This window comes from Salmo salar, chromosome 14 (genome assembly GCF_965601325.2).
Source record: "Salmo salar chromosome 14, fSalSal1, whole genome shotgun sequence".
Lineage (NCBI taxonomy): Eukaryota > Metazoa > Chordata > Actinopteri > Salmoniformes > Salmonidae > Salmo > Salmo salar.
The window spans coordinates 79,480,835-79,508,689 of record NC_138304.1 but is presented as its reverse complement, the minus strand read 5'-3'; the positions used below and the strand labels follow the sequence as shown (position 1 = coordinate 79,508,689).

Below are 27,855 nucleotides of genomic sequence, written 5' to 3'. Positions count from 1 at the left end.
GGCATAAGTAATGTGATATGATCTAGAAATAGTAGCCTAACGTATCTTCAGAAATGCTTCACAAACAAATAGTCTACAATAAATAAACGTCTTTATTGGTATCATAGTTACATGTCATTCAAACACATTCATAGTTCACTCAGTCACTTGCAGATTCTTTCATGGGAAAACTGAACTCCTAATCTTCGGCAGCATAGTGACATTTCAAGGGATTTAAAGAACAAAAGAAGTGTATTGGTGTATGACTTTATATGATTATTGGCCCTCAGTCATAATAGCATCCCAACTGTCTTTTGTTAGCAGACTGAATGTGTGAAACCACAGGTGTCCACATTCCACAACCCAGCACCTAGTTACAACCGGAGGAAAGAACATCTAATATCGATTCAACTACACTCTGAAGAGTATTACTGATTCTACAACAGATTCTTGAACAGAACAGAATTTGAGAACAAACCGGTGAACTCTGGTACAAATTTAAATAGAAGTGGTTCCATTGCACACAAAAAAACATGCTTTCTACTCTGTTTTCCATTAGAGGAAAGGAGTAAGGCTTCAGAATGGAATCAAGGCCACAATTTAGATCCAATCTTGCCTCTAAATTCTCATTCTCAAATTGCCCACCTATCACGAACTAAATCAATTCCACTTAAAGATTCACTCTGGGCCTCCTGGGTGGTGCAGTGATCTAAGGCACTGCATCACAGTGCTAGCTGTGCCACTAGAGATTCTGGGTTCGGGTCCAGGCTCTGTCGCAGCCGGCCGCGACCGGGAGACCCATGGGGCAGCGCACAATTGGCTCAGTGTCGTCTGGGTTAGGGGAGGGTTTGGCCGGCAGGGATGTCCTTGTCCCATCGTGCACTAGCGACTCCTGTGGCGGGCCGGGCGCAGTTCATGCTGACACAGTTGCCAGGTGTACAGTGTTTCCTCCGACACATTGGTGCGGCTGGCTTCCGAGTTAAGTGGGCATTGTGTCAAGAAGCAGTTGGTTGGGTTGTGTTTCGGAGTACGCACGGTTCTCGACCTTCGCCACTCCCGAGTCCGTACGGGAGTTGCAACGATGAGACAAGACTATAGCTACCAATTGGGGATAAAAATGGGGTAAAAATAAATAATTTGAAAATAAAGGTGCACGCTAGGATCTTAAGCAGAACAAATAGGTAACATATAGTTAAATTGGATTTGTAACATCATCCATTTCATATCATATGTTACGTTTTTTTCTTTGCAGGACATAATACATTACATTACCAAAAGTATGTGGACACCTGCTTGTCGAACATCTCATTCCAAAATCATGGGAATTAATATGGAGTTTGTGCCCCCTTTGGGAGGATTAGTGAGGTCCGGCACTGATGTTGGGCGATTAGGCCTGGCTCGCAGTCGGCGTTCCAATTAATCCCAAAGATGTTTGATGGGGTTGAGGTCAGAGCTCTGTGCACGCCAGTCAAGTTCTTCCACACCGATCTCAACAAACTATTTCTGTATGGACCTCACTTTGTGCAGAGGGGGCATTGTCATGCTGAAATAGAAAAGGGCCTTCCCCAAACTGTTGCCAAAAAGTTGGAAGCACAGAATTGTCTAGAATGTCATTGTATGTTGTATCGATAAGATTTCCCTTCACTGGAACTAAGGGGCCTATCCCGAACCATGAAAAAGAGCCCCAGACCATTATTCCTCCTCCACCAAACTTTACAGCTGGCACTATGCATTCGGGCAGGTAGCATTCTCCTGGCATCCGCCAAACCCAGATTCGTCTGTCTGACTGCCAGATGGTGAAGCATGATTCATCACTCCAGAGAATGCGTTTCCACTGCTCCAGAGTTCAATGGCGGCGAGCTTTTCACCACTCCAGCCGAAGCTTGGCATTGTGCATAGTGATCTTACGCTTGTGTGTGGCTGCTCGGCTATGCAAACACAATTCTTGAAGCTCCCGGCTGACGTTGCTTCCAGAGGAAGTTTGGAACTCGGTAGTGAGTGTTGCAACCAAGGACAGACAATTTTAACACGCTACGCACTTCAGCACCCAGCGGTCACGTTCTGTGAGCTTGTGTGGCCTACCACTTTATGGCGGAGCCGTTGTTGCTCCTAGACGTTTTCACTTCACAATGACAGAACTTACAGTTTACCGGGGCAGCTCTAGCAGGGCATAATTTTGACAAACTGACTCTTTGGCAAGGTGACATCCTATGACTATGCCAAGTTGAAAGTCACTGAGCTCTTTTTTTTATTTTTATCATCGCTGCAACTATCCAACAGGCTCGGGAGATGCGATGGTTGAGTCATGCGTCCTCTGAAACATGACTCGCCAAGCCACGCTTGTTAACACCCGCTCGCTTAACCCGGAAGCCAGCTGCACCAATGTGTTGGAGGAAACACCATTCAACTGACAACCGAAGTCAGCCTGCAGGCACCCGGCCCGCCACAAGGAGTCGCTAAGGATCGAACCCCAGGCTGTAGTTGTCGCTGCAACACTGCGATGCAGTGCCTTAGCCTCCTGAGTGGCGCAGCAGTCTGTCACTGAGTTCTTCAGTAAGGCCATTCTACTGCCAATGTTTGTCTATGGAGATTGTATGGCTGTGTGCTCAATTTTATACACTTGTCAGCAATAGGTGTGGCTGAAATAGCCAAATCCACAAATGTGAAGGGGTGTCCACATACTTTTGTATACAGTGCATGCTTTGTCATTATGGGGTATTGTGTGTAGAATGATGAGGGGAGAAAAACTATTTAATCCATTTTAGAATAAGGCTGTAACGTAACAAAATGTAGAAAAAAGAAAGGGGTCTGAATACTTTCAGAATACACTCTTTATAGTGTATCATAGAAAATGGATGACAGTACACAAAAAACAGGTACCACTTTTGGTTCTTAAGCACTGTTTTCAAGCCCCAGTCGGTTCGTTCACACTGAGCAGAGCTATTCTCCTTCATCTCAGGTGATGCTCATCACTCAACGACAATATCAGTCATCAATGATGTCAGGAAGGATGTAAACCCTTCTGCTGTTAGTTTTAATCTACCTTTCTATTACATGGCACCGCCTACACTCGTTGAAAAAAAGAGCTACTGTAGAACCTAAAAGGGTTCTTCGGCTGTCCCCACTGGAGAACTTTATTATTTTAATTTTTTGGAACAATATACACATACAAAATTATATCATACAAACATAAATCACACCTGCCCAGACCCACTAGCCCACACCCCCATCTCCAGAGCCCACATCCCTTTATGTCACATGGCCTCAAACGGCAACATTTTGTTTCTCTCTGTAGCCCACGCACTTTCAACATTTAGATAAAGCATTTGACCTTTCCATTGTGTAAATTACGGAGTATTGGCCGATTTCCAGTCTAAGTATAATTTTTTTTAAAGATGATTGGCGAGAAAAGTATGTTCGAACCCATTGGGTATCTCACTAAACCCTCATACAGTATGCAATGTCTTAAAATATACAGAGACGGATCAAAAGTACATTTACACTGTAATACTTCTGACAGCCAACTTTAACTCCGCCTATAACTTTCTGACTTTATAACATTCCCAGAAGGCATGAATTATTGAGTAATTATTAGTTTTACACTTCAGACATGACTCTTGCCATTGTGCTGTAGAATTTGTGAATGTTGTCTCTTGTATAATAAATTCTATCCATACGTTCATTTTAGTTAACTGTAACCTCGTTATGATCCAACATTCCCTCCATCTTGTGCCAATATCAGTTATTTTTAAGTATTGGTTCTGATCATTTATATTTTTTTCCTAAGAGATTGTCAGTTGGATTGATCTGATGTCCATAGGAGAACTCTTTGAAGAACCCTTTTTGGTTCCAGGTAGAATCCTTCTGGTTCCAAGTAAAAAGCCTTTGGGTTCCATGTAGAACCCTTTCCACAGAGGGTTCTACGCGGAACCAAAAAGCGTTCTCCTATGGGGACAGCTGAAGCATCCTTTTGGAACCCTTTTTTCTAAGAGTGTAGACACAATATCAAGACTGGGAAACTTGGGTCAACTATGGATCATTTAAAAAAGGTCCATTACAGTCTTGTCTATTATGTCCTATACCTTTTTCAATATACATCATTTTAGAAAACAATTTGGGTAATAAATAAGTATATAAATTAAGTTATATGCAGTCATCTAATAGCATATGCAGTTACCGTCAATTCCCCAAAAAGCCACAGGATTCAAGAAAATAGTTTTATGTCCACAAAGACATAGAACACGTAGCCAGGACATGCACAACCGGCCGTCATGCATGTACACGCCCACACGCTTCTTTTGACACACACTCACTCATGCATTCAGGCACAAAATTGCTTCATTGCAGAACAGTGATGAGTTTTGATTTGATATTGTATCATATGGTATTGGATGTAGAAAATGAAGGAAATTAAGGAGGATAGTTAATTTACAATATAAATTTAAAAAGAAAATTAAACAGGATATTTCAGATTAGAATCAAACCTAAGACAATAGCACTTGGTCTAATATTTACACATGAACATGAAAGATGAGAAAGACACCATAAGCACACCAAAGGAATGTAAATACCCTGGAAAGAATTGGCATCTCGCATAAAATCACCAACAGCTACAGAAGTAGTGTAAAACTGCTTTGACTGTGAATGTAATGGAAAACAAAGAAGGATCTTTAAAGACTTCCTATACAAATCTAAACATTTTTTTTTTTTTTAACATACAATGGGGTTATTGCATTAGTAGATCGACATCTAGCACATTTACTGGAATTTCAAATAATAAAGTCCAACTAGAGAGAAAGAAGCATGAATGTGATAAGGGCTGCATAGAGATGCATTGGCATTTCACTATGTCCTAATCTCATCTGAGACAGGAGTAAAACTTTCTCTGGCACAGGAGGAGACCACAGGATATTAAGCCAAAGACTTGTATGCTTCTAACACTAACGTTCCAACCCAAACCGAACTGTTCTGGCACAGTCATTTTTATTGTCAGCACGGTTACACATTATGCTGGATGCGTAACCAGGCCAGCTCAGTACATCGGTTCAGTCCAGCTCGGTAGTGTGACAAGGGTATGGGTGTGTAAACCTGGAGGAGCCTGCAGGCTACCTGCTGCTTCTGGCAGCTCCACAGATAAAGAGAAAGGCTCAAGGCTCAGCGCCTTTCACTCAAACAATGAGGGGATTTGAACCTGCCACCGCAGAAGAAAGTGTGTGCCAACCATCGTCTAGGACAGGGTTTCCCAAACGCGGTGCCGAAGCCCCCCATGGATGCACGTTGTGGTCTTTGCCCTAGAACTACACAGCTGATTCAAATAATCAACGCTTGATGATTCTGTTGGTTATTTGAATCATCCGTTTAGTGCTAGGGCAAAAACCAAAATGTGCATCCAGGGGAGGCCCCGGGACCAAGTTTGGGAACCCCTGATCTAGGATTAGCCAGTGTTTGAAAGTAGGCTACTACATACAAAATCAATATAGATGGTACGGTCTAAAAATGTAGTTTGATATAAATTGAGCCATTCATGTACATACATGTTATCCAGGAAGACCCGTGTTTTTCCAGGCACCAACTATATGAATTACTTTCAATTTGTCAACCCAGGTAGAGCCAGGTTTCAGAGGTACTTCTTTCTTCTGGGGCACATTGGGGTTAAAGTTTGCGTGTGGAACAGATCAGAAAGCAGTGATCCCTCTCCTGTAGGGACCGGGAAGCTCTACATTTGGCACGCTCACATTCTAGAACACAAATGAACTCTGCAGCATTCCAGAACATCATGCATTTCATTCCCATCTGCAGTCCAGAGTTTTGAATCCAGGGTTCCACAGAGGTTACCATGGCAATTGTAGGAAGTATCCAAATAATCCAACACACTTAATGAGATTATCTGAAATCTATAATCCCTTTTCAAAAAGAGCCATCGTTAAAACAGGTCTAAACATAATTGTCAATCGAGTTCTAAGAAAAATACAAATATTTTAATAAGATGCAGTTACAAGCAGTAAAATTAAACTCAGATATTGTATAAGATATGAAGCATCACTTGTTTATAGCAGAGTTTTGAGAATTATTATCCTGGATACACTCCAATGTAGTTAATAGATTCAATGAATAGTAACAACAAATCACTCTAGGTGAATCACAGGTTATTAAAAGTTGCAGAAATAGGAACTGTATCTATCCAAGTGTAAAATGCCAACGCAATAACACATTCCTTGAAAGGCATTAAAAGGGAAATGTCATGTTTTCTGTTCCAAACATCAAGATGGAGTATGGGAAGCACTGAGTCATCGTCAGTCCCATGTCATTAGATGGATGGAGGGTGTTTGTTTCAGCATGGCTGAGAGAGAAAAAGATGGATGCTGCTGTCGCTGTGGGAGACAAGACTACTACCCCCTGAAAGAAAGAACAACCCCTGCCCCCTTCACTACTACCATCGCTCCTCTAGTCTACAGAACCTGCAACATCATCCATTACCTAGAAATGATGAGGGTCTATACCCCCCATAGTAGAACTTCATTGAAAATCAAAACATGTGAAAACTGCATTAAAATGCATGGGGTTGGGATGTGTGTGGAGGGGGATTAAAACATTTATAAGTAAGCCACCGTACATCAATAACAATTAACCTCAAACCCAAAATAAACAAAAAACTAAATTGCCATCCGCCACCATTGAATGCCAGGTTGCCTGGTCCTAGAAACAAGCAGGCTTTGTGTTTAGTTTAGTGGAGGATGTTATTGCCCTTCTCTTCACTCCTCTCATTGGTTTGTTTGTTGTTAGGATGTCACAGTTACATGTCTTTTTCCCCTCTGTCCTCACAAGCAGAGTAGAGTAGGTGTAGAGTGACACCTCCCACCTCAACTTCCAACCTGCAGGGGGTCCCCCCCTCCCCGTGTATGCTCTCACCTCACTCAACCCCCATCTCCCTCCCTCATCCCCCTCCTGCAAGGAGTCCCTCCCCTTCCCACCCTGTAAGCTGTGTCCTCCCACCTGGTTGGCTGGTCACCGCAGGTTAATGGTCAGAGCCACAGTCAGGATAATACCCAGCAACATGAGGAAGGGAAGCCAGGTCTTCAGGAACCCTGCACAGCTGGAAATAGGGAGACAGAGAGAGACAGAGAGAGACAGAGAGAGAGAGACATTGGCTTTCTGGAACAACAACAACACAAGACGCAAGTCATCATATCTGAGGTCTGAGGAGTGACTGAGTCAAAATCTGATTCTTCATATAATTTCCCCCGTTGTCTTAACAGCATATGCTTGAGATCGCATGCAATTACGCTGAGGCTCAGGCGGTCGCCACGGCAACCGCTAAACTCCAGCCAGGCCAGGAGCTTAGTGCATAGTAGCATGCATACCACTCAGATTGCATGAATACATGGTATGGGTTCACATTCTATAACACAAATGAACTCTGCAGCATTCCAGAACATCATGCATTTCATTCCCATCTGCAGTCCAGAGTTATGAGTCCAGGGTTCCACAGAGGTTACCATGGCAACTGTAGGAAGTACCCAACGAATCCAACACACTTAATGAGATTATCTGAAATCTATAATCCTGTTTCAAAAAGAGCCATCATTAAAACAGGTCTAGACATAACTGTCAATCGAGTTCTAAGAAAAATACATATATTTTAATAAGATGCAGATAAAAGCAGTTAAATTTGACAGATATTTATTGTATAATATTAGATATTATACAAGAAATGAAGCATCACTTGTTTATAGCAGAGTTTTGAGAATTATTATCCTGGATACACTCCAATGCAGTAAATAGATTCAATGAATTGTAAAAACAAATCACTCTTGCTGAATCACAGGTTATTAAAAGTTGCAGAAATAGGAACTGTATCTAGGTAGTATGCTAGTGGGAAGACCGCTGGCCACTACCACTCTCACAGGACGAGGCATGGGAACACATTCCTTCAATCACACCATACTACTCGTCCATCAGGCTCAAGCCTAATATCTCCACAAAATCATCAGGAGGCCCTCTGTCTCTGTCCGTCCGTCTCTCAGGATTCCCTGTATTCAGAGGAAATTCGATGACATCATAACCGTCATAACCCAGAGATTACACATCCCCAATATGTAGCCCTACCTCGCATGGCTTTGTGGAGCATAAGTAACTCTTCAGTTCTGTCTCTAAAAAGGTTTGTCACACTGTGGTAAATCTGAACAATGTAAATGCAGGAGATTCTTTAGACTTGAACCATTTCTGCAGCACTATCTCAGTACCTGACGTGTTTGCTGTAGCAGAGGGAGAGCGGACAAAGACAGAAACAGTCAGTATCTCAGTACCTGACGTGTTTTCCGTGGACTAGGGAGAGCAGACAGAGGTTGATCATGTTCCACGAGGTCTTATTCTCATAGCGCATCAGGTTCAGAGCCATGGCCACATGGGAGTGACAGTTGTCACAGCAGAGGTTGTGCTGGGAGAGAGAGAAGTATAATCAACGTTAGTACGGTGCGGCACCCCTGGAACAGTTTAGGGGTTAAGTACTTTGCTCAAAGGCACAACAGCAGGAGATGGCATCTACGATACCTAGAACCCCACCAGAATTTGGATTCAAACCGACGACCTTCCAGTTGCAACCTTACACCCACAATTCCTTACCATTCTGTTTTTGTACTCTTCTGAGGCATCATGCACTGCTGTGTCCCAGGCGTTGGAGCCACTAGCATACACCTTGGCTACATCCAGCATCCAGTACCTTCAAATACATAGATCTTCTATCAGAAACTAAAGCTACTGCTCTGTTGCCTGGTCCTAGATCTGTTTGTGCTGTCTTGAGTTGGGTATACAGCACAAATAGATCTGGGTCCAAGTTAACTGCTCTGCACCAATATTCTCTCTCAGAATTGTAATTAAACAACCCACATGCTTTTATTCAAGATATGGTGGGGTCCGAAATTATTGACACCCTTGATAAAGATTATCAATAATGACTGTATAAAATAACTAATTCAAATACTGAGCTACACTCAGTGTACAAAACATTAGGAACACCAGCTCTTTCCATGACAGAGTGACCAGGTGAATCCAGGTGAAAGCTATGATCCCTTTTTGATGTCTTTTGCTAAATCCACTTCAATCAATGTCGATGAAGGGGAGGAGACAGGTTAAAGAAAGATTTTTAAGCCTTGAGACATGGATTGTGTATGTGTGCAATTCAGAGGGTGAATGGGCAAGACAAAATATTTAAGTGCCTTTAAACAGGGTATGGTATTAGGTGCCAGAAATGCAACGCTGCTGAGTTTTTCTACGCGCAACAGTTTCCTGTGTGTATCAAGAAAAGTCCACCACCCAAAGGACATCCAGCAAACTTTACAAAATTGTGCGATGCATTGGAGTCAACATGGGCCAGCATGCCTGTGGAACGCTTTTGACACCTTGTAGACTCCATGTCCCGACGAATTGAGTCTGTTCTGAGGGCAAAAGGGGGGAGTGCAACTCATTATTAGGACCGTGTTCCTTATGTTTTGGACACTCTGTAAATTGTATGCAACAACCACAAAAATAAATAAATAGGGAAATTAGATTTTATATTAATACAATTGCTCTGAGAAATCAATTTTGTTTAACAAGTAACAAAAACACAAAAAAGGAGGGGTCCATATTATTGACACCCCTAAAGATTCATGTAAATAAAGTAGTCGAAGGTTTAGTGTTCGGTCCCATATTCCTTGCATGCAATGACTACATCAAGCGTGTGACTACAAACTTGTTGGATGCATTTGCAGTTTGTTTTGGTTGTGTTTCAGATTATGTTGTGCCAAATACAAATTAATGGTAAATAATGTATTGTGTCATTTTGGAGTCACTTTTATTGTAAATAAGAATATTGCTAAACACCGCAACATTAAATATAGATGCTACCATGATTACAGATAATCCTGAAAGAATCATGAGCAATGATTGGTGAAAAAATTTGAGGTACAAACATCATACCCCCAAGACATGCTAACCTCTCACCATTACAATAACAGGGAAGGTTAAGCATGTCTTAGTGATATGATATTTTACCATCTGCAACTTTCTCACTGATCATAATTCACAATTCATTCAGGATTATTCTAATTGCATTAGTATAAAATAGAATCACTTTTTTTGCTGCATACTATATAGCCCAGAATTTGATATATTTTATACAGTCATTATTGCTCATCTTTATCAAGGGTCAATAATTTGGGACCCCACTGTATGTTCAGAAAATATGCTGAGGTTTTCATATCCCTCTACTGATTTGACCATGAAGAGGACAAACATTTCAGTCATCAAGGTAAGAATAACACCCCCCCGAACATTCCATTCACTTACTTTGTTGGTCTCCCAAAGGCCATGTTGTCTTCCTGCAATAAAACACAAAGAAAATAATATGCAATATAAATGGTCAAGTGGTCATTATATCAAGCCTAGTGAATGATGCAAAAACAAATGTTAAATCATCCTAAAGTGCACTTTTTGGGGTATATGAATTTTCATAAAATCAGCAGATATCAACAACAAACCATATAAGGTGTTGAAGTGATACAGGAAGCAGATAAAGACCACCCAGGAGGTGCTAGCATTGGTGTGTGTGTGTGTGTGTGTGTGCTACAGCATACCCCACTTGTTGTCCCCTGGGGCAGTTTCACTTACTGTCCTAATTTATTTATTTAACCATGAAACACCCTTGAGTGTTAAAAACAGAATTACATACAGGATCTTTGTATTTATAAACCTATTTTATTATGACTCTGCCAACCAGGCTGGCTGGGTGTGGAATAGAAAACATGGACAGGGGCAGACGTGCATCAGATCATGGAATTCCCACTGAGGCCATTAAAACTAGTGAACAGTTACAAAGCTTATAGCTGGGATCTTCCAAACGCCACAAAGAGAGAAAGTCAGCGTCTAGCTAGAACAGGGATGGGCAACTTTGACAGTTTTGGGGGCCACACAAAATCCAAACTCATCAGTGGAGGCTAGAATGGAGTGAATGGACTCAAAAATGATTTTCATGTGTTTGATAGCATTCACTCCATTACAGCCATCCTCCCCTCAGCAGCCTCCACTGGAACTCATCATGAGGGACCGCAGTGGCTCGAAGGTCCGCATACCAACATCCATACCCACACATGCAGTCAGACACTGCCCTAGCCTTTTGGGGGACATAAGTGAATCAGTGGGGCCACCCGGTCGGTAATTCGGGCCTGATTACTACAAGTTTAGATAGCTGGCTAGAAGAAAAAAAAGGTTTACCTGACATTGGCGAATTGAGTGACTGTCAGTGGCTGACATAGCTATAGTATTATAGTATAGTAAAAAACTATAGTATTCCACTATTCTAACAATAGTAAGTTGAGACACCGATTGAGTTCACCCTGAAAAAAATGGAAATTGATCAGCGGACCTACAAAGAGGGGCGGCGACCCAAGTTGCCCATCCCTGAGCTGGAACAAACATTATATTCATGGTGGAGAAAGTGGTTGGGGAGGGGTGGTCTCTTGTTCTTCTCCCTGTACACACCAGGGTAATCCTATGGGAATATACACTTTTATTCAATTTAGCAATCACAAATAATGGATTATCTTTTTGGGGCCAACAAGTGTGCGTGTAGGGGAGCGACAGGGAGTTAACAGACCAAATTGAACTCCATTGATCCCTGAGGGGACTTCTATGTCCCTGATAAGTTCTCCCAGGAAGGACAATGTAATAGTGAGCAAACACACACACCTTCTCTTGAAACCTAGTCCCCAGTTGAGTCCCTTTCCTCACTACTTTGTTGAAGCACCTTTTGTAGCGATTACAGCCTCAAGTCTTCTTGGGTATGACGCTACAAGCTTGGCACACCTGCATTTGGGGAGTTTCTCCCATTACTTTCCGCAGATGCTCTAAAGCTCTGTCAGGTTGGATAGGGAGTGTCGCTGCACAGCTATTTTCACGTCTCCGGAGATGTTTGATCGTGTTCAAATCCGGGCTCTGGCTGGGCCACAAGGACATTCAGAGACTTGTCCCGAAGCCACTCCTGCGTTGTCTTGGCTGTGTGCTTAGAGTTATTGTCCTGTTGGAAAGTGATCCTTCGCCCCAGTCTGAGGTCCTGAGCGTTCTGGAGCAGGTTTTCATCAAGGATCTCTGTACTTTTCTCCATTCATCTTTCCTTTGATCCTGACTAGTCTTCCAGTCCCTGCCACTGACAAACATCCCTACAGCGTGACGCTGCCACCACAAGCATTTCACTACACACAAGAATTTCACTATACTCGCAATAACATCTGCTAACCACGTGTATGTGACCAATACAATACAATATGACCATGCTTCACCGTAGGGATGGTGTCAGGTTTCCTCCAGAAGTTACACCTGGCATTCAGGGCAAAGAGTTCAATCTTGGATTCATCAGACCAGAGAATCTTGTTTCTCATGGTTTGAGAGTCCTTTAGGTGCCTTTTGGCAAACTCCAAGCAGCCAGTCATTTGCCTTTTACTGAAGACTGGCTTCCATCTGGCCACTCTACCATAAAGGCCTGATTGCTGGAGTGCTGCAGAGATGGTTGCCCTTCTGGAAGGTTCTCCAATCTCCACAGAGGAACTCAGGAGGTCTTTACCTACATAGCCCATCTGTAACATAGCCCATCCAACTACCTCATCCCCATATTGTATTTATTTATTTATCTTGCTCCTTTGCACCCCAGTATCTCTACTTGCACATTCATCTTCTGCACATCAATCACTCCAGTGTTTAATTGGTATATTGTAATTACTTCGCCACCATGGCCTATTTATTTCCTTAATTCCCTTATCTTGCCTTAATTCCCTAATCTTACCTCATTTGCACACACTGTATATAGATTTTTTTCTACTGTATTATTGACTGTATGTTTGTTTATTCCATGTGTAACTCTGTGTTGTTGTACGTGTCGAACTGCTTTGCTTTATTCTTGGCCAGGTCGCAGTTGTAAATGAGAACTTGTTCTCAACTAGCCTACCTGGTTAAATAAAAGTGAAAAAAGGAGCTCTGTCAGAGTGACCATCAGGTTCTTGGTCACCTCCCTGACCAAGGCCCTTCTCCCACAATTGCTCAGTCATGCACCGGGGCCTCCCACTCCTCTTTCTATTCTGGTTAGAGACAGTTTGCGCTGTTCTGTGAAGGGAGTAGTACCCAGCGTTGTACGAGATCTACAGTTTCTTGGCAATTTCTCGCATGGAATAGCCTTAATTTCTCAAAACATGAATAGACTAATGAGTTTCAGAAGAAAGTCCTTTGTTTCTGGCCATTTTGAGCCTGTAATCGATAACACAAAATGCTGATGCTCCAGATACTAAACTAGTCTAAAGAAGGCCAGTTTTATTGCTTCTTTAAATCAGCACAGCACTTTTCATCTGTGCTAACATAATTGCAAAAGGGTTTCCTAATGATCAATAAGCCTTTCAAACTGATAAACTCTGATTAGCTAACACAACGTGCCATTGGAACACAGGAGTGATGGTTGCTGATAATGGGCCTCTGTAGGCATATGTAGATATTGCATAAAAAAATCTGCCGCTTCCAGCTACAAAAGTAATTTACAACATTAACAATGTCTACACTGTATTTCGGATCAATGTGATCTTATTTTAAAATGGACAAAAAAAGTTGCCTTTCTTTCAAAAACAAGGACATTTCTAAGTGACCCCAAACTTTTGACCGGTAGTGTACATACACTGCTCAAAAAAATAAAGGGAACACTTAAACAACACAATGTAACTCCAAGTCAATCACACTTCTGTGAAATCAAACTGTCCACTTAGGAAGCAACACTGATTGACAATAAATTTCACATGCTGTTGTGCAAATGGAATAGACAACAGGTGGAAATTATAGGCAATTAGCAAGACACCCCCAATAAAGGGTTGGTTCTGCAGGTGGGTGACCACAGACCACTTCTCAGTTCCTATGCTTCCTGGCTGATGTTTTGGTCACTTTTGAACGCTGGCGGTGCTTTCACTCCAGTGGTAGCATGAGACGGAGTCTACAACCCACACAAGTGGCTCAGGTAGTGCAGGTCATCCAGGATGGCACATCAATGCGAGCTGTGGCAAGGTTTGCTGTGTCTGTCAGCGTAGTGTCCAGATCATGGAGGCGCTACCAGGAAACAGGCCAGTACATCAGGAGACGTGGAGGAGGGCGTAGGAGGGCAACAACCCAGCAGCAGGACTGCTACCTCCGCCTTTGTGCGAGGAGGAGCACTGCCAGAGCCCTGCAAAATGACCTCCAGCAGGCCACAAATGTGCATGTGTCTGCTCAAACGGTCAGAAACAGACTCCATGAGGGTGGTATGAGGGCCCGACGTCCACAGGTGGGGGTTGTGGTATGAGGGCCCGACGTCCACAGGTGGGGGTTGTGCTTACAGCCCAACACCGTGCAGGACGTTTGGCATTTGCCAGAGAACACCAAGATTGGCAAATTCGCCACTGGCGCCCTGTGCTCTTCACAGATGAAAGCAGGTTCACACTGAGCACATGTGACAGACGTGACAGAGTCTGGAGACGCCGTGGAGAATGTTCTGCTGCCTGCAACATCCTCCAGCATGACCGGTTTGGCGGTGGGTCAGTCATGGTGTGGGGTGGCATTTCTTTGGGGGGCCGCACAGCCCTCCATGTGCTCGCCAGAGGTAGCCTGACTGCCATTAGGTACCGAGATGAGATCCTCAGACCCCTTGTGAGACCATATGCTGGTGCGGATGGCCCTGGGTTCCTCCTAATGCAAGACAATGCTAGACCTCATGTGGCTGGAGTGTGTCAGTAGTTCCTGCAAGAGGAAGGCATTGATGCTATGGACTGGCCCGCCCGTTCCCCAGACCTGAATCCAATTGAGCACATCTGGGACATCATGTCTCGCTCCATCCACCAACGCCACGTTGCACCACAGACTGTCCAGGAGTTGGCGGATGCTTTAGTCCAGGTCTGGGAGGAGATCCCTCAGGATACCATCCGCCACCTCATCAGGAGCATGCCCAGGCGTTGTAGGGAGGTCATACAGGCACGTGGAGGCCACACACACTACTGCGCCTCATTTTGACTTGTTTTAAGGACATTACATCAAAGTTGGATCAGCCTGTAGTGTGGTTTTCCACTTTAATTTTGAGTGTGACTCCAAATCCAGACCTCCATGGGTTGATAAATTGGATTTCCATTGATTATTTTTGTGTGATTTTGTTGCCAGCACATTCAACTATGTAAAGAAAAAAGTATTTAATAAGATTATTTCATTCATTCAGATCTAGGATGTGTTATTTTAGTGTTCCCTTTATTTTTTTGAGCAGTGTATATTATACACACATACATACACTTGAAGTCAGAAGTTTACATACTCTTAGGTTGGAGTCATTAAAACTAGTTTTTCCCAAACATTCTTGTTAACAAACTATAGTTGGTCAGGACATCTACTTTGTGCATGACAAGTAATTTTTCCAACAATTGTTTACAGACAGATTATTTCACTGTATTACAATTCCAGTGGGTCATAGGTTTACATACATAGGTTTACATACACTAAGCTGACTGTGCCTTTAAACAGCTTGGAAAATTCCAGAAAATGATGGCATGGCTTTAGAAGCTTCTGATAGGCTAATTGACATAATTTGAGTCAATTGGAGGTGTACCTGTGGATGTATTTCAAGGCCTACCTTCAAACTCAGTGCCTCTTTGATTGACATCATGGGAAAATCCAAAGAAAATCAGCCAAGACCTCAGAAAAAAAATTGTAGACCTCCACAAGTCAGGTTCATCCTTGGGAGCAATTTCCAAACACTTGAAGGTACCACGTTCATCTGTACAAATAATAGTACGCAAGTATAAACACCATGGGACCACACAGCCGTCATACCGCTAAGGAAGGAGACGCGTTCTGTCTCCTAGAGATGAACGTACTTTGCGAAAAGTGCTAAACATTCCCAGAACAACAGCAACGGACCTTGTGAAGATGCTGGAGGAAACGGGTACAAAAGTATCTATATCCACAGTAAAACGAGTCCTATATCGACATAACCTGAAAGGCCACTCAGCAAGGAAGAAGCCACTGCTCCAATACCGCCATAAAAAGCCAGACTACGGTTTGCAACTGCACATGTGGACAAAGATCGTACTTTTTGGAGAAATGTCCTCTGGTCTGATGAAACAAAAATAGAGCTGTTTGGCCATAATAACCATCATTATGTTCGGAGGAAAAGGGGGAGGCTTTCCAGCTGAAGAACACCATCCCAACCGTGAAGCACGGGGGTGGCAACATCATGTTGTGGGGGTGCTTTGCTGCAGGAGGGGCTGGTGCACTTCACAAAATAAATGGCATCATGGGGAAGGACAATTATGTGGATATATTGAAGCAACATCTCAAGGCATCTGTCAGGAAGTTAAAGCTTGGTCGCAAATGGATCTTCCAAATGGACTATGACCCCAAGCATACTTCCAAAGATGTGGCAAAATGGCTTAAGGACAACAAAGTCAAGGTATTGGAGTGGCCATCACAAAGCCCTGACCTCAATCCTACAGAACATTTCTGGGCAGAACCGAAAAGGCGTGTGAGCAAGAAGGCCTACACACCAGACTCAGTTACACCAGCTCTGTCAGGAGGAAAGGGGCCATAATTCACCCAATTTATTGTGGGAAGCTTGTGGAAGGCTACCTAAAACGTTTGACCCAAGTTGAACAATTTAAAGGCAATGCTACCAAACACTAATTGAGTATATGTAAACTTCTGACCCACTGGGAATGTGATGAATGATTTATTTCTTTCTATCTACTATTATTCTGACATTTCACATTCTTAAAATAAAGTGTTGATCCCAACTGACCTAAGACAGGGAATTTTTACAAGGATTAAATGTCAGGAATTGAGTTTAAATGTATTTGGCTAAAGTGTATGTATGCATGTACATTTCTGACTTCAACTGTACATACATACACACACACACTCTACCGGTCAGAAGTTTTAGAACACCTACTCATTCAAAGGTTTTTCTTTATTTTTACTATTTTCTACATTGTATAATAAAAGTGAAGACATTCAAACTATGAAGTAACACATATGGAATCATGTAGTAACCAAAACAGTGTTAACCTGTTGGGGCTAGGGGGCAGTATTTGCACGGACGGATAAAAAAAACGTACCGATTTAAACTGGTTACTACTCTTGCCCAGAAACGAGAATATGCACATACTTAGTAGATTTAGATAGAAAACTCTAAAGTTTCTAAAACTGTTTGAATGGTGTCTGTGAGTATAACAGAACTCATATGGCAGGCCAAAACCTGACAAGATTCCATACAGGAAGTGCCCTGTCTGACAATTTGTTATCCTTCTGTTGCATCTCCATCGAAAATACAGCATCTCTGCTGTAACGTGACATTTTCTAAGGCTTCCATTGGCTCTCAGAAGGCGCCAGAAAGTGGAATGACGTGTGTCTCTGGGCGAAGAACAGCAGGATAATTTGTGAGTGGTCAGGCTGGGGACAGTGACACTGGAGATGCGCGTTCATGAGAATTCTCTATTTTTTTTCTTTCAGCCTTTGAATGAATACAACATCGCCCGGTTGGAATATTATCGCTATTTTACGAGAAAAATAGCATAAAAATTGATTTTAAACAGCATTTGACATGCTTCTAAGTACGGTAATGGAATATTTTGAGAAAAAAAAAATTCACGAAATGCGCTCGCGCGTCACGGATTGGCTAGTTACCTCAGCCTCCAGTATTTATGCTGCAGTAGTTTGTGTCGGGGGGCTAGGGTCAGTCTGTTACATCTGGAGTATTTCTCTTGTCTTATCCGGTGTCCTGGGTGAATTTAAATATGCTCTCTCTAATTCTCTCTTTCTCTCGGAGGACCTGAGCCCTAGGACCATGCCTCAGGACTACCTGGCATGATGACTCCTTGCTGTCCCCAGTCCACCTGGCCGTGCTGCTGCTCCAGTTTCAACTGTTCTGCCTGCGGCTATGGAACCCTGACCTGTTCACCGGACGTGCTTGTTGCACCCTCGACAACTACTATGATTATTATTATTTGACCATGCTGGTCATTTATGAACATTTTAACATCTTGACCATGTTCTGTTATAATATCCACCCTGCACAGCCAGAAGAGGACTGGCCACCCCTCATAGCCTGGTTCCTCTCTAGGTTTCTTCCTAGGTTTTTGGCCTTTCTAGGGAGTTTTTCCTAGGGAGTTTTTCCTAGCCACCGTGCTTCTTTCACATGCATTGCTTGCTGTTTGGGGTTTTAGGCTGGGTTTCTGTACAGCACTGAGATATCAGCTGATGTACGAAGGGCTATATAAATCAATTTGATTTGAACGCATGAACAAAACGGCGGTATTTGGATATAACTATGGATTATTTGGAACCAAAACAACATGTTGTTGTTGAAGTAGAAGTCCTGGGAGTGCATTCTGACGAAGAACAGCAAAGGTAATCCAATTTTTCTTATAGTAAATCTGAGTTTGGTGAGGGCCGGGCTATGTACTCAGAATATTGCAAAATGTGCTTTTGCCGAAAAGCTATTTTAAAATCTGACACCGCGATTGCATAAAGGAGTTCTGTATCTATAATTCTTAAAATAATTGTTATGTATTTGGTGAACGTTAATCGTGAGTAATTTAGTCAATTCACCGGAAGTTTGCGGTGGGTATGCTAGTTCTGAACATCACATACTAATGTAAAAAGCTGGTTTTTGATATAAATATGAACTTGATTGAACAAAACATGCATGTATTGTATAACATAATGTCCTAGGAGTGTCATCTGATGAAGATCAAAGGTTAGTGCTGCATTTAGCTGTGGTTTGGGTTTTTGTGACATATATGCTTGCTTTGAAAATGGCTGTGTGATTATTTTTGGCAGGGTACTCCTCTGACATAATCTAATGTTTTGCTTTTGCTGTAAAGCCTTTTTGAAATCGGACAATGTGGTTAGATTACCGAGAGTCTTGTCTTTAAAATGGTGTAAAATAGTCATATGTTTGAGTAATTGAAGTTATAGCATTTTTGAGGTATTTGTATTTCATGCCACGCGATTCCACTGGCTGTTAACCTCACCCAGGGAGGTTAAACAAATCAAAATATATTATATATTTGAGATTCTTCAAATAGCCACCCTTTGCCTTGATGACAGCTTTGCACACTCTTGGCATTCTCTCAACCAGCTTCACCTGGAATGCTTTTCCAACAGTCTTGAAGGAGTTTCCACATATGCTGAGCACTCGTTGGCTGCTTTTCCTTCACACTGCGGTCCGACTCTTCCAACACCATCTCAATTTGGCTGAGGTTAGAGGATTGTGGAGGCCATGTAATCTGATGCAGCACTCCATCACTCTCCTTCTTGGTCAAATAGCCCTTACACAGCCTGGAGGTGTTGGGTCATTATCCTGTTTAAAAACAAATGATAGTCCCACTAAACACAAACCAGATGGGATGGCGTATTGCTGCAGACTGCTGTGGTAGCCTTGCTGGTTAAGTGTGCCTTGAAATCGAAATAAAATCACAGACAGTGTCATCAGCAAAGCACTCCCCACATCATAACACCCACTCCTCCATGCTTTACAGTGGAAAATACAAATGCTGAGATCAGCCGTTCACCCACAACGCATCTCACAAAGACATGGCAGTTATAACCAAAAATCTCCAATTTGGACTCCAGACCAAAGGACATATTTCCACCGGTCTAACGTCCATTGCTCGTGTTTCTTGGCCCATGCTAGTCTCTTCTTATTGGTGTCCTTTAGTAGTGGTTTCTTTGCAGCAATTCGACCATGAAGGTCTGATTCATTCCATGTGTAACTCTGTGTTGTTGTTTGTGTCGCAGTGCTTTGCTTTATCTTGGCCAGGTCGCAGTTGTAAATGAGAACTTGTTCTCAACTTCCCTACCTGGTTAAATAAAGGTGAAAAGAAAATGCACAGTCTCCTCTGAACAGTTGATGTTGAGATTTGTCTGTTACTTGAACTCTGTGAAGCATTTATTTGGGCTGCAGTTTCTGAGGCTGGTAGCTCTAATGAACTTATCCTCTGCAGCAGAGGTAACTCTGGGTCTTCCATTCCTGTGGCGGTCCGCATGAGAGCCAGTTTCATCATTGCGCTTGATGGTTTTTCCAACCGCACTTGAATAAACTTTCAAAGTCCTTAATTTCCCATATTGGATTGACCTTCATGTCTAAAAGTAATGATGGACTGTCGTTTCTCTTTGCTTATTTGAGCTGTTCTTGCCATAATATGGACTTGGTCTTTTACCAAATAGAGCTATCTTCTGTATACCTCCCTTCCTTGTCACACCACAACTGACTGGCTCAAACGCATTAACCTCTTACATCTAGACGTTCCGCTAGCGGAACACCTGCTCCAATATCCAATAATAGGCGTGACGTGGCGCGAATTACAAATTCCTCAAAAATACAAAAACTTCCATTTTTCAAACATATGAATATTTTACAGCATTTTAAAGACAAGACTCTCCTTTATCTAACCACACTGTCCGATTTCAAAAAGGCTTTACAACGAAAGCAAAACATTAGATTATGTCAGCAGAGTACCCAGCCAGAAATAATCAGACACCCATTTTTCAAGCTAGCATATAATGTCACAAAAAACAAAACCACAGCTAAATGCAGCACTAACCTTTGATGATCTTCATCAGATGACAACCCTAGGACATTATGTTATACAATACATGCATGTTTTGTTCAATCAAGCTCATATTTATATCAAAAAACAGCTTTTTACATTAGCATGTGACTAGCATTCCCACCGAACACTGCCGGTGAATTTACTAAATTACTCACGATAAACGTTCACAAAAAACATAAATTATTTTAAGAATTATAGATACAGAACTCCTTTGTGCAATCGAGGTGTCCGATTTTAAAATAGCTTTTTGGTGAAAGCAGATTTTGTAATATTCTGAGTACATAGCCCGGCCATCACAGGGCTAGCTATTTAGACACCCAGCAAGTTTAGCCTTCACCAAAGTCAGATTTACTATTACAAAAGTTTGATTACCTTTGGTGTTCTTCGTCAGAATGCACTCCCAGGACTGCTACTTCAATAACAAATGTTGGTTTGGTTCAAAATAATCCATAGTTATATCCAAATAGCGGCGTTTTGTTCGTGCGTTCAAGACACTATCCGAAGTGTAAATAAGGGTCACGCGCATGACTCATTTCGTGACAATTTTTTTTCTAAATATTCCATTACCGTACTTCGAAGCATGTCAACCACTGTTTAAAATCCATTTTTATGCAATTTTTCTCGTAAAAAAGCGATAATATTCCGACCGGGAGCGGTGGTTTTCGTTCAAAGATAAAACATGGAGTCCCCTCGTGCACGCGCCTGAGTCTCACAGTACTGTGAGCAGCCACTATCCAAACGCGCTACTTTTTTTCAACCAGGGCCTGCAAAGCCACGATTCAGCTTTTTGCCGCCTTCTGAGAGCCCATGGGAGCCGTAGGAAGTGTCACGTAACAGCAGAGATCCTCTGTAATGGATAGAGATAATCAAGAAGGGCAAGAAATTGTCAGACAGGGCACTTCCTGCATGGAATCTTCTCAGGTTTTGGCCTGCCAAATGAGTTCTGTTATACTCACAGACACCATTCAAACAGTTTTAGAAACTTTGGAGTGTTTTCTATCCAAAGCTAATAATTATATGCATATTCTAGTTTCTGGGCAGGAGTAATAATCAGATTAAATCGGGTACGTTTTTTATCCGGCCGTGAAAATACTGCCCCCTAGCCATAACAGGTTAAGAAATAAATGAAATTCCACAAATGTACTTTTAACAAGGCACACCTGTTAATTGAAATGCATTCCAGGTGACTACCTCATTAAGCTGGTTGAGAGAATGGCAAGAGTGCAAAGCTGTCATCAAGGAAAAGGGTGGCTATTTGAAGAATCTCAAATATATTTTGATTTGTGTAACACTTTTTTGGTTACTACATGATTCCATATGTGTTACTTCATAGTTTTAATGTATTCACTATTATTATACAATATAGAAAATAGTAAAAAATAATAAGTAGGTGTTCTAAAACTTTGGACCGGTATACACATTTGCACCCATCTCAGTGAACTAATCTATTGCGGAGGCCTAGACTAAAAGCCAATGTATGCTTGCTTGATCCGTAAATGTGGTAGGAGGCTCCATATGGAGTGTGTGACGCAATTGCGTAGCCTCCAGAGCCATGCAGAGGCTAAATCGAGCACTGCATCACCATGAGCCTCCCAAATGTTGTAACAATGCGGAGGGCTCTGTATAGCTCCGCATTGACATGATTGGTTGACAGTAGTTGGGGGCGGTACATCCTGTATAAATACAAACACACTTCCTTGACAACAGCTCTGCACTGCTCCACAAAGCGCGAGAAGTATGAATGCCTTGACTTCTGCTAAAGCCATATCGCAGTAATGCTGCATGGCCAATGCAGATGTCCGATTGACCACACGCCCAGACGCGCAATGCACCTCTCTCTCCAGAATGCACTCGCTCCCACCAATTTGTGCACATTCATTGTTCCTTAACTTCATTGTGTGAATTGTGTGAATTGTTTGCGTTTGATTGTTAGTGTATATCAATTCCCCATTACATATCACCAGTAGTACATTGACTGTTAATTCATAATCTACAATGTTTGTTACTTTGGTTACGGTAATTTATTTTTAATGCATTCAATATTATAATTCCAGTTTCTCCGTTCTTATTGTCAGAGTGGACACATTGTTTGCAGAGTGCACAACCTATGCTACACTTCTCAGAAACAAGTTGTCAATTTAGTCAGTCTTTTGTTTGGAGCGCTCCTGTCAATGTTGAGTAAGGACGAACATGCATAGAAGTAGGCCTATAGGCTACCTTGCCTGCACGCAAATGTAGGCATATAAAATGTGCCCATTTGGGGATCTGATAGTATTTCTGAATAGCTTAACGCCACACCACTAATGAGCTGTGGAGCTTCTCAAAGTAATGTTTTGTTCACCTCAAACAGCAACCTAACAAAGTCGGTTTTTACATCCATTGAGAATGACAATAATTCCTCAATGTATTTGAAAAATCTTTACAGCTCTCTCCCTTTTGATAACCACTCAGCCTGAAAGGGAAAAATGTAATGCTCTGATCCAATGGAAACGTCATAAAATAGGCCTACCTGATTACTTCCTATCAGTGCTTGACTTGAACAAATAGGTTCCGGTACTCATTTTGGGTGCTGGTACAGTTTATATTTAGGTGCAGGAGCTACACAATACTTTTGAGCTAATATTCTATAAGAAAAACAGGAGCTCAAGCAGTAGAAAATTTGAGGTTCCGGTACTCAGCTCCGGTGAGCTCCTGCCCAGGTCAAGCACTGCTTCTTATCCCTGGCATTCCACATGAGATTGGTTACCGACTCCTCGTGTAGCCTATTACCGGCAACATCAGGAGAGTAATGGCAGAATCTGCGAAAGCCAGCAAGAGCAGGAGGAGAAAAGTTGGGTCAGGTTAAGGTTTTTCCTTCTGGTTATCTAGATCTCTGGTGCCCTCTTGAGGCATTTGTCTTATTTCATCAAACCTTAAGCATAAGACAAGCTCAATGCATATAAACTCAGCAAAAAAAGAAACTTCCTTTTTCAGGACCCTGTCTTTCAAAGATAATTCGTAAAAATCCAAATAACTTCACAGATCTTAATGTAAAGACCTTAAACACTGTTTCCCATGCTTGTTCAATGAACCATAAACAATTAATAAACATGCACCTGTGGAACGGTCGTTAAGACACTAACTGCTTACAGATGGTAGGCAATTAAGGTCACAGTTAAGAAAACATAGGACACTAAAAAGAGCTCTTTCTACCGACTCTGAAAAACACCAAAAGAAAGATGCCCAGGGTCCCTGCTCATCTGCGTGAACGTGCCTAGGTATGCTCCAATGAGGCATGAGGACTGCAGATGTGACCAAGGCAATTAATTGCAATGTCCGTACTGTGAAATGCCTAAGACAGCGCTACAGGGAGACAGGACGGACAGCTGATCATCCTGGCAGTGGCAGACCACGTGTAACACATGCACAGGATCGGTACATCCGAACATCACACCTGCGGGACAGGTACAGGATGGCAATAACAACTGCCCGAGTTACACCAGGAATGCACAATCCCTCCATCAGTGCTCAGACTGTCCGCAATAGGCTGAGAGAGGCTGGACTGAGGGCTTGTATGCCTGTTGTAAGGCAGGTCCTCACCAGACATCACCGGCAACAACGTTGCCTATGGGCACAAACCCACCGTCACTGGACCAGACAGGACTGGCAGAAAGTGCTCTTCACTGACGAGTCGCGGTTTTGTCTCACCAGGGGTGAAGGTCGGATTTGCGTTTATCGTCGAAGGAATGAGCGTTACACTGAGGCCTGTACTCTAGAGCGGGATCGATTATGAGATGGAGGGTCCGTCATGGTCTGGGGCGGTGTCTCACAGCATCATCGGACTGAGCTTGTTGCAATTGCAGGCAATCTCAACGTTGTGTGTTACAGGGAAGACATCCACCTCCCGCATCATTGCAGCATGCCTCATGTGGTACCCTTCCTGCAGGCTCATCCTGACATGACCCTCCAGCATGACAATTCAACCAGCCATACTGCTCGTTCTGTGCGTGATTTCCTGCAAGACAAGGATGTCAGTGTTTTGCCATGGCCAGCGAAGAGCCCGGACCTCAATCCCATTGAGCACGTCTGGGACCTGTTGGATCGGAGGGTGAGGGCTAGGGCCATTCCCCCCCCAGGAATGTCCTGGAACTTGCAGGTGCCTTGGTGGAAGAGTGGGGTAACATCTCACAGCAAGAACTGGCAAATCTGGTGCAGTCCATGAAGAGGAGATGCACTGCAGTACTTAATGCAGCTGGTGGCCACACTAGATACTAACTGTTACTTTTGACCCCCCCTTTGTTCAGGGACACATTATTATATTTGTTAGTCACATGTCTGTGGTACTTGTTTAGTTTATGTCTCAGTTGTTGAATCTTGTTATGTTCATACAAATATTTACACATGTTAATTGTTTTTTAAATAAATGCAGTTGACAGTGAGAGGACATTTCTTTTTTTGCTGAGTTTTTATTAAAAACACATAGGGTGTGTCTATATATGGAAAAATACACGTTTAAAAATGTCAAACGTTTGGTCGAAAGAACAGACGACTTTCGGTTGATCAAGATTTTTTTTTGTCGGGGACAGCCCTAAACAGGAAGCACCTGAGCTCAATTTCGAGTCGCATAGCAAAGGGTCTGAATACTCATGTAAAAAAAGGTATCTGTTCTTATTTTGAATACATTTTCAAACATTTCTAAAAACCTGTTTTGCTTTGTCATTATGCGGTATTGTGTGTAGATTGATAAGGAAAAACATTTATTTAATCAATTTTAGAATAAGGCTGTTACGTAACAAAATGCAGAAAAGGTCGAGGGGTCTGAATACTTTCCGAATGCACTGTATATAAATCTATAGTTCACTCCCTCTACAGGCAGCCGAGAGATATTTCAATGTGTTTGAAGCCAGCTCTTCCAATGAATACTTGCCGCCTGTCCCAAATCTGTTTGCCAACTCTTATGAGGTCTGGGTATAACAAGTATTACAGACGAAGCTCAACATTCTGGAACAGTGACGGCGGTTTCCCCACGACCAAGATTCATCTTCAGGAGTAGGCTTAATCTGGTTCTGGTAAATGGGCCCTAAATCTATGTCAGTGTGTGTAGTGTGTCTAGGCCTATTAGGATTTCAACCATATTATGTATCAATTTCCTTCAGCCGCGTGCGAGAAAGAACTGAAAAAAATAAGAGAGGAAAGAAAGAACCGAAGAAGAGAGGAGAGGAAGAACAGAAGTACTCACAGAGACAAAGTAGGGCCCAGCAAAGTCCCGGATGATACCAGAAGAGGTGCAGATTCCCATGTGTCCAATGAATGGTAGCAGCCATCTGAAAAAGAAAAATACGATTTGAATAGACATTAAAAGATAAAATAATAGCCTGCCTTACACCGTCACAATAAAATAAATAAAAATAAAACAAAACTAATTGTTGAGTTCTTTGGGATTTACAACAATTTATTCACTATGGATGACTTTCAAAGCAAAGGTTCTCTCCGGTTCCAAGGTGGAATAAAGCCTAGCTGATCAAATTAACAAACAGGGCAGTGTATTGTCCACAAACCCTCACACCTTGATCAGACCAACAGCAGCATTGCGTTTTAGTATACCAGAAGTACATTCATTTCCAAAGAAATGCTGCGTTTGCCTTGCAGTATTGCATTGCAGAGGCAGTGCATTCTATTCTGTGTGGTGCATACGTTGGATTTACCCAACGTATGCATCAAAGTGTGTGCGTAGACTTGACAGAAATAGTAGCAAAAGGTGAATGTTGAACTTTTGTTGCACACATATACAATTGTTTTATTACATAATGAAAAAAGTTTGACTGCAGAATTGATTATGCAGCATTGATGCAATGACGCTGTCGGTCTGATTGAGGCATAACTGCATCGAGTTACAGCGATTAAGTCCCAAATGGAACCCTATTTCTTTATAGTGCACTACATAGGGACACGATGCCATTCGGACACAGAACATTCTTTCTTCTATAGAAGTGCTCATAAATCTGGCAGCCGCTTAAAGCATATTCATATGATTGGTTTATACCAATGATACCCTTATATTATGCATTCAAGAGACATCATCTCGCAACAGTGAAACGGTGCAGGAGAGAGGGGCACAGCACAGAGGAGGCATCCTAGATAATGCCTGAACCAATATTAATCTCACAGGATTCCTGGAGAGTGCAGTGCAGTCATGCCGACCTAAATACTAAGCAGTGAGATGCTATGTGGGGCGGGTGGGTTGTTGGGCAAAAATCAGGTGGTGAGGACTGTTCTCTTTAGTGTATTAACTTTGACCAGAGTCAAAATTAGTGCACTATAAAGGGAATAGGGTTCCATTAAGTACACATTCAGTATCAGTCTCTGGTTGATCCAAAACACACTCCCTGCAACACCACAATCATAACTAACAGGTAGACTAAAGAACTGGTGATTTCATAAAACACATTTCTGTTTTGAAACAGCCAAACCATAGCAATTAGCCGATTTTGTTTTGGTAGCCTGATAACTTTAATGTGCAAAATGCCAATGTTATAGCAGCCTACAACCTGTGTGTGAAGATTACGTAACTTTGAACTACTGTAGCAGCTCGTGGCTTTGATACAATGTAGCGAGTTGCCTCGCTGAAACTGATAGATTGTATCAAGCCACTTTGATACAAAACCAACTGGATGGATTAATCATATTGTAGCCAAGTAGCTAACGTTAATATAACAGATTTAGCCTGTGTGCCTTTCTATGATGCCAGCAAAGGCTAACTAGCCACGGGCTATGCTGTCAACTGTCCCTGACTGGGTCCGACGAAAAAAGAAAGTCACCGTTTTAAATTATATATTTTTTTATCTGAACCTGTCGGCATTTCTAACCGACTGGGCTTGAGAACAGCTAACAAACTTACTGATAGCGAGCTGGCTAGCCATTTGCTAACGTTAGCTACCGAGCTGTCACCAATAACTCGCCCCATTATGATCACGCGCAAAACAAAGTAGACATGCATGTTTACTCCGGGAACTCACGATAGCACGGGGATAGGTGTCCACACAATACAGTAGGGGTAACGGCTCGTATCGGGGTCTATTCTCTCAAAGGCTATGTGGTAATTCTTCATGGTGTCGATTTCGACAACACCCGCCATCACCAACTGTGAAAAATGAACTTCATCACAGATTCTCCATTATATTGACCAGATACTCTAGAGGCCGCACTACCAATGAAAATAAATGTATTTACAAATGGAAGGCAGTCGGGAAGAGGCAAGATCAGG

At 42.4% G+C, this 27,855-nt stretch overlaps 1 protein-coding gene across 2 annotated transcripts; it reads right to left on the bottom strand.

Moving 5' to 3' along the window:
* Positions 1 to 74: 74 nt before the first annotated feature.
* LOC106570241 (transmembrane protein 222) lies at positions 75 to 27,855 on the bottom strand. 2 transcript variants are annotated; one of them, XM_014142343.3, is made up of 6 exons: positions 27,608 to 27,855; positions 25,831 to 25,915; positions 10,306 to 10,337; positions 8,602 to 8,698; positions 8,286 to 8,416; positions 75 to 7,072 (listed from the first exon to the last, which is right to left on the bottom strand). In XM_014142343.3, exons 1-6 carry the CDS (start codon positions 27,724 to 27,726, stop codon positions 6,985 to 6,987), a joined length of 552 nt encoding a protein of 183 aa, XP_013997818.1. In that variant the 5' UTR covers positions 27,727 to 27,855; the 3' UTR covers positions 75 to 6,984. The 2 variants fall into 2 exon arrangements, with proteins under 2 accessions (XP_013997818.1, XP_013997819.1); XM_014142344.3 differs by lacking the exon at positions 75 to 7,072 and adding an exon at positions 7,684 to 8,009.

Excerpts from the sequence above, each read along its gene's own strand:
- LOC106570241 (XM_014142343.3), bottom strand. The coding sequence starts at position 27,726 with ATGGCGGGTGTTGTCGAAATCGACACCATGAAGAATTACCACATAGCC. Across the intron at positions 8,699-10,305 it reads GCCTTTGGGAGACCAACAAA|GTACTGGATGCTGGATGTAG; the intron begins GTAAGTGAATGG and ends ATGTATTTGAAG. Across the intron at positions 7,073-8,285 it reads GTCCACGGAAAACACGTCAG|CTGTGCAGGGTTCCTGAAGA; the intron begins GTACTGAGATAC and ends CCCTATTTCCAG.